The following is an 11263-nucleotide window of genomic DNA, read 5'->3' as shown; positions in this document are numbered from 1 at the left end:
TATGCCTCATTTATCCTAGCAGTAAGAGCCTCCATTTTTTATTGCACCTCATTAATAGCTTTTTTTAATTTCAACTTGGTTAGATTTTAGTTCTTTTATTTCTCCAGAACGGGCTTTTATATTTCCCGAGAGGGTTTCTCTAATATCTTCCATGCCTTTTTCAAGCCCAGCTAGAACCTTGAGAATTGTCATTCTGAACTCTAGATCTGACATATTACCAATGTCTGTATTGATTAGGTCCCTAGCCTTCAGTACTGCCTCTTGTTCTTTTTTTTGTGGTGAATTTTTCTGCCCTGTCATTTTGTCCAGATAAGAGTATATGAAGGAGCAAGTAAAATACTAAAAGGGTGGCAAAGACCCCAGGAAAATACACTTTAACCAAATCAGAAGAGATCCCAAATCGTGGGGGAGGGGGGGATAAAAAGAGGTTCAGAAAAAAAAAAAAACAACAATTAAAAAAAGAAAACAAATAAAGAAAAAATATAAAAAAGAAAATATCTATATGTATATATAGATATATATACATTTCTATATATTAGATAAACTAGTTAAAAAAGAAAAGGGTAAAAGTTAAAAAAAATTTAGCAGAAGAAGAAAATAATTGAAAAAAAAAATTAACTGCAAGACTAAAGAATCATGGGGAGAAAGCCATGAGTTCCGTGCTTTGCTTGCTCCTCCTCTGGAATTCTGCTGCTCTCCTTGGTATTGAAACTGCCCCCCTTGGTAGGTGAACTTGGTCTTGGCTGGATTTCTTGTTGATCTTCTGGGGAAGGGGCCTGGTGTAGTGATTCTCAAGTGTCTTTGCCCCAGGTGGAATTGTACCACCCTTACCAGGGGCCAGGCTGAGTAATCAGCTTAGGTTTGCTTTCAGGAGCTTTTGTTCCCTGAGCGCTTTCCGTAGAGTTCCGGAGGACAGGAATGAAAATGGTGGCCTCCCAGTCTCTGGCCGGCCCGGAGGAGCCGAGAGCCCGGGGCCCCACTCCTCAGTGCACCCTCAGAGAATAGCACCCAATAACACCCGTCTGCCTGAGCCCCAGCTGCACTCCGAGCTCACCGAGCCTGCGACCGGTTCAAGGTAACCCTGAGCTGAGAGCTCACTCCTCGCTTCTGTCTCTGTACCCGGCTTCCCTGTTCGAATACCTGTAAGCTCTGCAACACTCAGACACCCCGATCCTTCTGTGACCCTGCAGGACCTGAGGCCACGCTGACCCCGCGTGGGCTTCACCCCGGTTTAGCCTCTGGAGCGATGTCCCTCAGTGGAACAGACTTTTAAAAGTCCTGATTTTGTGCTCCGTTGGTTGCTCCTGCTTTCCGGGAGCCAGCCCCTCGCCCCCCACAGTCTATCTTCCCATCGCTTTGGATTCACTTCTCCGCCAGTCCTACCTTTCAGAAAGTGGTTGATTTTCTGTTTCTAGAATTGCTGTTCTTCTTCTCTTTGATCTCCCGTTGGATTTGTAGGTGTTTGAAATATTTAGATAAGCTATCTAGCTCATCTCCTGCTACCTGATGTAGTCTCAGCCTGCTTCTTCTCTGCCATCTTGACTCCTCCCCATCATTCTTTTTTTATGTAATTTTATTTTTTCAGTGTTCCAAGATTCATTGTTTATGCACAACACCCAGTGCTCCATGCAGTATGTGCCCTCCTTACCATCCACCACCAGGTTCACCTGTCCACATACCCTCCTCTCCTCTAAAATCCTCAGTTTGTTTCTTAGACTCCACAGTCTCTGGCTTCATCTCCCCCTCCAACTTCCCCCATTTCACTTTCCCTTTCCTTCTCCTAACATCCTTCAAGTTATTCCTTATACTCCACGAGTGAAACCATATGATAATTGACTCTTTCTGCTTGAATTATTTCACTCAGCATTATCTCCTTCAGTCCCATCCATGTTGATAAAAAATCGGGTATTCATCTTTTCTGATGGAGGCATAATATTTCATTGCATATATGGACCATATCTTTTTTATCCATTTGTCTATTGAAGGACATCTTGGCTCTTTCCACAGTTTGGTGACTGTGGCCATTGCTTATGAACATTGGGCTCTTCTTTTCACTACATCTATATCTTTGGGGTAAATACCCAGTAGTGCAATTGCAGGGTCATAGGGTAGCTCTATATTTAATTTTTCGAGGAATCTCCACACTGTTTTCCAAAGTGGCTACACCAACTTATATTCACACCAACAGTGTAAGAGGGTTCCCCTTTCTCCACATCCTCCCAACACGTCATTAGATTTTGACGTAGTATTCCAAGACTCATTGCTTACACATAACATCCAGCACTGGATGTTGTCCTCCTTAACATCACCGGGCCAACACATCCCCCCACCTCTCTCCCCTCTAAAACCCTCAGTTTGTTTCTCAGAGTCTACAGTCTCTCATGGTTCATCTTCCCCTCTAATCTCCCCCCTTCATTTTTCCCTTCCTTCTCCTAATGTCCTCCATGTTATTCCTTATGTTTCACAAGTAAGTGAAACCATATGACAATTTACTTTCTCTGCTTGACTTATTTCACTCAGTATTATCTCCTCCAAGTCCCATCCAAATAGATGCAAAAGCTGGGTATTCATCCTTTCTGAGGGCTGCATAATATTCCACTGTATATATGGACCACATCTTCTTTATCCATTTGTCTGTTGAAGGGCATCTCAGCTCTTTCACTTTTGCTTCATACAGTAAATAACTAGTTTATTGGGAAAATGGGGTGGGGGTGGAGTGGCCCAGGAGGAGTCTGTGGGAAGCTGGCATCCTGAGAGTGAGGAGTATGTCCACAGCCAGAAAGGGCATCCCAGGCCAAGGCCTGGCACAAGAGTATACAGGGTATGGTGGAAAAATAGGGAAAAGTCAGTGTGCCAGGCAGGAGCTGAGGGAGAGGGAGAAGGAGGAGGATCATGATCTGACCAGGTTGTGGAATGAGCATTGTTTTAACAATACCACTATTAAGGACTGAAGACCAAATTCCTCCCATAGGGGCTTAGGGGGCCAGCACCTCCAGGCCACTGCCCATCTCCCAACATCATCTAGAATCCAACCTCATCTTTTACCAGCTGCCTTCTAGCCTGCCAACCCCTCATCCCCAGCCTTCTAGTTCCTCAAATAGGCCATGCTTTCTTCAACCACAGGGCCTTTGTACACAATGTTACCCCTGCTTGCTTCACTCTTTCCTACCTCTCTTTGCCAAGTAACTCCTCTGACACTGGTCATCTCATCTCTTTCATCACCTACTCAGAGAATTGCTCCTCACCTTCCCTGACAAAGTCACTTCTTCCTATTCTGTGCGCACCCAGCCTGTGTAGCTCTGAGCAGGATTATACTCTGTGTTTCCTCCCTAGCCCTTCATTCCCTCTCTGGAAGCCAGATGAGCTCTTGACACATGGAAGGCCCCTAATACTTGCTGGGTGGTTAAATGAACAGTCTGCCACTGCACTTAGCATCAGAATTTGTCCATTTACTCGCTAGATACTCATCGACTCCTATTGTGCACAAAGCCCTGTGCTAGGGGCTAAGCATTTGTGTAATTGTCACCTTTTCTACAAACTAGAAGCTCTCTGAGGGCAGAGGTCATGTCAGAGGTAAATGTCTCACCTACAACATATTCTATTGGTGGCCCTGCCACCCTCCAACTGTCCCAGAGTGAACACGTGGCAGTGGTGCAGGTTGCTACCACACTCCACATCTGACCATCAATCCTGCCACTCAAATCTTCTCCTGCCCATACCTGCTAACCTAGCATTCTCAGGCCACAGTAATTCTCATCTGGACTGGGCCACACCATGCACCCGCACCACATAACCATCAATGCGATCTAATTCAAGGCAACCATAGCCATGTGTACAACCTGCCTACAACACTGTGCTGACCCTGCACTGTCTACAGTGCAAATCTCTGAAATCTGAATGTAGCCTCCAAGGCCCTCCCATCTGTTTCCCACCTACTTCTCCACTCAATGCTTGCCATCCATCTCTAAGTGCCAACAACAACAAACCCAGTCTTATTCTCCACCCATGCCATGCAACTTCTTGCCCCAATGCTCTCATTCAGCTGTACCCATGAAGTGCCTCTCTCTTTACTATCTTTACTGGCTCAGTCTCACTAAGTCTCTGAGGTGTACCTCGTGCATTACCTTCTCAGGAGGGACTCCCTGTCCTCAGCTGAACATTCCTCTTTACCTGATTCTGTTTCTCTTTATACATGTAACATTTACTTATGTATCTCTCCTGTGAGCACTTTGAAGGCAAGGAATGTGTCTTGTCATAGTACTGCCAGACCCAGCATAGTGCTTAGTATTAATAAGCACTCAGTAAGAGTTGACAAATTAATCTTGGATGGATATGTACGTGGGTGGGTGGATGAGTGGATGGATGGATGGATGGACGGACAAGTGGATGGATGAATGGATGACGGATGGATGGGTGGATGGATGGATGGACAGATTGATGAATGGATGGGTGGGTGGTTGAATAGATGGAGAGATAGAAGGAAGGAAAAATAGATGCGGTTAGAAGAGACTTTTCCCAGAGGGCAGAAACAAACTCTTCTTTTCCTACAGCATTTATTAATAACTACCATGTAGCAGGCTTTGTGCAAGGCACTTGGACATATTATCCCATTTGATTCTCATAACAATCCTATCAACTAAATATAATTATCCCATTTTATATCTGTGGGAATGAAGGCCCAAGTGTTATAGCTAGAAAGTGACAGAGCTGTCTCGGGCCTCCAAACCTTCCCTCTACACCACTTTGAAACAGAAGCACTCTCTTGGGCCTCTGAACCTGCTTATTTGCCTTGAAAGACGGGGAAAACACAGCCCAACAACCTTCAATTCTGCACAGTGGAGAGGTCCCTCTTCATCCCTTCTGCAGGAGACTAAAGTCTACATCCAAGTAACACTTCCCAATACATTCTAACGAGGCTCACAGTGGAGTAGTGCTTTATCTACTACCATTTTTCTAAAACAGTGATGCCTTACTATCTCAGTATTCTGGGTAGATTTAAGGTAAATATTCTCCTACAGAGCCAAGAGTGAGTAGCCAAAATGAACATATAGTGGGGGTGGGGTGAGGAGGACTTTACAAAAACCACATGAGCAAGACTGAAACTGCCCCTCCTAAAAGAACATGGAGACCTCTGGCTGGAAAGGTAAGAGACTCATCCGGAGCCCCATGGGGAGCTCACACAAGAAAGACAAGGAAAGGGATCTACACATGTTAGAGCTCCACTCCAGGAGTAAAGCCAGGCTCCCTGCATCCATCGCTTGGTCTCTCTCTTCAGTGGATAAAACTGTGGAATCCCCAAAAGCATGTGACTTGGTGGTCAGCTGGCCCAAGCTCCCATAGACATGTCCATATGTCTTACATAGACACTGAATCAGGGAACAAGAGACACTTGACTGAGTTTACAGTGCACTCCAGGGAAGGCATCCGTGTGAGAACCCAGGTATGCTTACACCAGGGCATACTCTTTTTCTCTCCCTTGTCTTTCCTGTTTCTCTGCCTGATGTCTGTTCACCAGGGCATACATATCATTTAGCAATGACCATTTACTGAACCACCCTCTGTGTTAAGATCCAATCATATGCTGCAAAGAGTCCTACCTCCTTAGCCACAACACTACACCAAGGTTTTGATGGTTGTGAGAAAAAGGAGTGAATGGGAGGAGATGGGAGAAGAGGTTTGCTCAGGAAAAGCATTGGCCATGGCATAACTCCAGAGCAGAATTTTGCATGGTAGAAACAATATTTGCCTAACTCTGTGACACACATCTACAGCATAATAATTGCCTGGACATCTGTCTCTCATCATCTCATGCTCCACTCTTAGCAGAATCTCTTTTTTACACCCTCATCTCCTTTCTGAGGGATTTGAAGTGGAAACATCATAAAGCACAGCTGAAGTTAACCTTTAAAATGAGAGTTACAAGTCAAAATATAGGTAAAGAGTGAGATAACCTTATAAAATGAGATAAATATAAATTACTACATAAAATAGGCACTGAGCTTCCTAGAAGTCAAGACAAAAGGAAAAATGTGATACACTCCATAATTTTTAAGAGCTAATAAATGGTAATATAGAATAGCAGTAGGATGTGGGCTCTGCGTTCATAGGGTCTGGATTCAGAACCTATATTGATCAGCTATCAATGCAGCTCTACCTCTGTTCACACTTAATGCCTGGCCTCTCTGTGCTTGCAGGTTGCTCCATCACTGAGGCTGTGACAATTCTGGGGAACAAGCTCAGAGATTACCAGGGGCAGTTCAACACCACCCACCTGCTGGCCCTCTGTGACTACTTCCACAACACTTTTATCCGCCACTACAAACTCTACCAGTATGTCCTGGGCCAGGACCAGGAGGTCAACCTGACCGTCACACACCTGGAAGTGTGTGCGCCACCCCATCCCCTCCCTCTGGCTGAGGGCATGGACAGGGACATCTGGCAGCTTGAGCAGCAGATGGCAGAACTCAATATGGCTGAGGTGCAGAAACGCACGAATATGTTGCTCCTAAAGGAGGCATTGCACCTGGAGCAAGAGCACAAGCTACAGAAAACATTCTTGGAGGTGCCCGAGCAGCCCAGTCGGGTTCTGAAGAGAGAGGTAAGGCTGTGCCTGTGAGGTGGAAAGATGTTCACCTGTCACATACAAATGCCCATTCCTACCAAGAAAACATGGCAGCTGGAGTCAGACTCACAGAGAGGACCCCATTGTCTGCACACATGGGATGGGGCAGAAGGGGACAGACAGAAACTGAACATGGGCCACAGGTTTTGTGTGCATGTTTCATGAAACATCTCTGTGAGATGTAATTCATGTACCCATTTTAGTAATGAGAGTAGTGGAGCTCAGGGAATTTAATTGACTCACCCAGGGTCACCAAGCTAGCAAGGGGTAGAGTTTACATTTAGGCTAAGGCTTGGCTGACCCCAAAGTCCAAGTTCTTTCCACTGCAACATTCCTCAGTGACAGATTCCACTAAAGAAGACCCTAGACTCTGAATCACCACAGATTCTCTCAGTGCCCTTCATCCTTTGAGGCCTTGTAGTTGGGGAAGATGATACAGGAAGGGCCAGTGGAGATAGTCCAAGTGGGTAATATGCTGAGATAGTCAAAGGTGTGGGGCTAGGGGGTCAGAGAGAACCTAGAAGAGTCTGGCATGGATCTAAGAAATTGGGATCCTTCGTTGACCACTCTTAAGACCACTGAGGCTCCAGGAGCCAGAGGCTCAATGACCAGCTCTTTACTAATGGTAACTAGGATGGCCCCAGAGCCACCAACTTCTTAAGGGCCTGGAAGAGTCCAAATTCATTTTTTAATCTAGACATAGGCACTTATATCATCACTGTCACATCATCTGTAAACACAGAGACAATTGTCCTCATATGTGTGTACACAATTGTGTTCATGTGTTGGGGAGATTGGGGCTGAAATGGAGGTAGAGAGTCCCAGAGCCTATATATTTCAAAAGGTCTCTAAATCATCAGCCAAAGAGTGACTGGCCCTATGAAATATTCCCTTAAATATATATAAAACATGGGGAAAATCTTTAAAGAGAAATTAGCACAACAGAATAGATGATACTCTTCTAAGGTTAAGTCTTCAGAGAAATAACACATCAGGCTGCCATGCAATCTTAGAGCATTAAAATATCCAGCAAACAAGAACACAGCAGAATCTAAGCAACAGCTTGTCTCTACCCGCTCTGGGGGACCTTACTCTAGAATGTGTGGACAAGGCCAGAAATGTGAGGGGCCGCCTTCCCTCCCACTCTTGCTTCTTCTTGTTCACACAGTTGTCCTTCTCTGCCCCTCCCAGCTTCCCTTGCCAGCCCTCATTACTTTGCTGTTGGCCCTGCCTGGTAGAGCTCATGGACTAGAATCCCCTCCACTGTGTGTCTTTAGTCTTGTGCCTGAGCTGGAGATGATGAACACCACAGGATAAACATGATACATCCTCTTGGAGAATGATCCTTCCCAAGGACTTAGGGGAAGAATATTATTTTTATATAAAAACAGTCAGGAGATAGTACAGGGAAAATGTCAGGTTTTGCATGAATTTTTAAGTTAAAATATGAGATCACAAAGAGATATCTTCTAGGCAATCAGATATTCCAAGAATGTCCCCTCCAGACAAGCACAAATTCTCCTCTACAGTTTGGTTGTTCAAACGGGGAATTTGGAGAAACACAGTTACATGGTCCATGTCTCCAGGATTCCATGATGCCATAGTCCTGATTGAGATGACAGATAGTGTCTCCTGTTTAACATGGCAGATGGTGGCTGAGTTTCTATTCTTCCCATGACTGGCTGGTTGAGGAACAGGCCCACTGTCTGAGTAACTTGCCCTGTCCCTTCTGATAAAGCCTGCTACTAGAACTTCAAGATGTAAAAATGAGATGAGGGCAGGAGGGTAGGGAAGGGGGATAACATCCAAATGGAACACGCATTGATCAGAAGGTATGGGAATATAGGACTGGCCTATAGACCCAGAACAATATTAGTAATAAACGACGCACTCAAATAGGGTTATTGCTACAGTAGTCCTGAAGCGAGAAGGAAAGAAAGTCCAAAAAAAGAGCTATGGGAAAGGGCTATGGGACAGGAGGTGTAGTGTAAGGAGAGGATCAGAGCCAGGGCCAGCCCACAGCAGACTGGGAGGGAGGCGAGAGACTTCATTCTCTTTCCAGCCTCAGATCTCCTGCCAGCGCCTCCCATTGGCTGAATTCAGCCTAAAGCCAGAGGGGTAAGGTAGCCAGTTGAGACAGCCTTTGTAAGTCAGACTCTCAGAGCACAGAGTAGGGTGGAGAATGGTGGCCAAGAGAGCTGGTGGGGGAAATGGAAAGTTCTAGAGTACAGAAAAAGGAGCTGATGTGTTCAGCATTGGATCCTGTGGAAGGACTATATCTTCAGACAGCCTCAGCCTTTCCTAGGGCCCTGATCACCAGCCACATTCCATTTCTTACAGGAGTTAGAAAATCTCATCAGTGAGGCCATTCACATCCAGATCGAATGCCTGAAGGAGCTGCTGCAGTATGAGATACAAATAACTTTTGACATTTTGGATCTGAAACTTCAGAAGAAGACTTTGAACCTCAATGCTCCTATTCCTTCCCCACTTGCAATCACTGGCCAGCAAGGGCAAGATGAATCTCTTAAGTTCAACAAAGCAAACAAAGGAAAGAAAGCAAAAGCAAAGAAGAAGTAGAAAGCCATTGGTGTCCATTGACTGAAGACACTGACTGAGGAAAAGCCGTTGACAATTTTGGAAGTATTACGTGATGTGCTCAGCACCCAGTAGATCAAAGGTTTCTAGCAATTAAAAGAAATAAAATAACAGTCCTCATATTTCCTCTTCTGTCTTCCTCTATCTTCTATCCCATGAAAATCCAACCCAAATGGATTTTTCCTGCGTGGTGGAAGAAAGCTGTCTTACTCTGCTGAGCACAGAATTTGTGTTGCATGGGCAGGCAAACATCACTTGTTAACTAAGGCTGAGTTTAGACGCTAAAGATAGAACCACCACCAGTAGGTTTAAGTGGATAAGAGTGAGGGTGACACCAGACACCAGGAAGGAATTCCAGCTAACACAGTGGTTCTCTGGCTAGAGTGGGAACAGGACCTAGGATTCTGTTTCCATTCTGCAGTTTGTACAACAGGACTGACAGCCCACAGCCTGTTATACACATGCCAGTCTCTCTGCTAGAAGACCTAGAGCTGCCTAGAACCTATGCAAAACTCTTCGTTTTGTGAGAACCTACATCACTTAGACTGAGGCAGGGGACTCGGTACTGCCCGAAGCCAGAGACCTGCCTTTGAACCCAACTCTGCTTCTGGTCTGCTGTGTGACCCTGCCCACATCCCTTCTATCTCTAGGGCCCAGCTCTCCCTCTCTCTTAGGTGGGGTTGTTGCCAGCTGGTGTCAGGTCTTTCTCCCACTCTAACCTGGAGATGATGAAGCAAGGTTAGCTATTCCCATTTTTCAAGGGGTTCAAGAGTCAATGGGATCAAGTACCACCTCAAGGTCACACAAGAGGGAGTGAGAGAATTAGGACTAAAGTTCAGGTGTCTGGACTCTTATTTCTGCACTTTTCCCCCTACAGCATCATGTCTCATGGTGATAGGGAAACAAATCCTGCAGTAGTTGGCTTATTACAGCCATGTAACTGATAAGAGACTGTGGCCTCCAGGATCAGGGCAGAAAAGATATTGCCACTCACTGTCTCTTTCACTTTCTTGGCAAGAAACTGGGCTGAAAGCTCTGTTCTCATGTCCAGGAGACACTGGAAGTAGTGGTTGTCAATCAAGTATAAAAGGGTTTATAGCTCCTTCTTACCTTGCCTTTCCCCACATGGATGGTGGCTCAACCATTTCATCCATACTCAGGGTCCCAGACTTGTCCTGTCCCTGTGTCTGGGACCCACAAAACCCCTGAGGCTTTGAAACCTTTCCGTCTCAGGCCACTTAGACCCTAAGGTATGGATAGTGGTCTGTTGGTGCTATCGTCCCCACTGGACCTGGACCTTTCCCAGGAAGTCTCCTGCCAAGGGACCCCAAGTCACCATCCCCATGGATGGACATACAGCCTGACAGTATCCTCCTATTACTCCTCCAGCAAGGGGATGGGTGCTCCCTGTAGTGGCTGTGAGGGAGAAGAAAGTGTCTCTTGCAGCCCTGTGTCCACACGGTCAGCCTGCAGGGCCCTCCCTTCCATTCAGGAGTAGCTCTTCTCCTTAATCTGGAAGGGTTGGAGTCAAGACTAGCATTTCATCCCCACACTAGGTGTAGATGTTAAAAATATTTGGGGAATGAAGAAAGAAAGAATGAATGAATGAGTGAAAATGTTAAGAAAACCCTGGAACTTCCTTTCTCTGTCCAAACAGATATGAAGAATCTTACCAAACTTCTCAGATATAAAACACTCCTCCCTCTTGCTAAGGTAAAACAGAGCTGTAGGCTTTACCATATGATGGAGGTAGGAATCTCTCCTACCCTGCCTTCCCAATGGAATACTCCACTGGGCTCAGCCCTGTGCTAGAAGTTTCTACCCTCAAGAATTTCTCCTGGGGGCATCATGGTGGCTCAGTGAGTTAAGCATCTGACTCTTGATTTAAGCTCAGGTCATGATTTCAAGATTGTGAGATCAAACCCTACATTGGGCTCCATGCTGGGCATAGACCCTGCTTAATATTCTCTCTCTCCCTCTCCTTCTGCTTCTCCCTCCTCCTCATGTGTTCTCTCTCTCTCTCTCTCTCTCTCTCTCTCAAAA

General features: G+C 45.7%; 1 protein-coding gene across 1 annotated transcript in view; it reads left to right on the top strand.

Moving 5' to 3' along the window:
* Positions 1–9202, top strand: part of C1H8orf74 (chromosome 1 C8orf74 homolog) — a 36772-nt gene extending 27570 nt beyond the window's left edge. Inside the window, exons 3-4 of the mRNA XM_059409745.1 lie at positions 6195–6598; positions 8963–9202. Of these exons, the coding sequence (XP_059265728.1) occupies positions 6195–6598; positions 8963–9202 (644 nt within the window). The remainder of the gene's footprint in view (positions 1–6194; positions 6599–8962) is intronic.
* The last annotated feature ends 2061 nt before the right edge of the window (positions 9203–11263 follow it).

Source organism: Mustela nigripes, chromosome 1 (assembly GCF_022355385.1).
Source record: "Mustela nigripes isolate SB6536 chromosome 1, MUSNIG.SB6536, whole genome shotgun sequence".
NCBI lineage: Eukaryota > Metazoa > Chordata > Mammalia > Carnivora > Mustelidae > Mustela > Mustela nigripes.
This window is presented reverse-complemented; position numbering and strand designations above follow the sequence as displayed.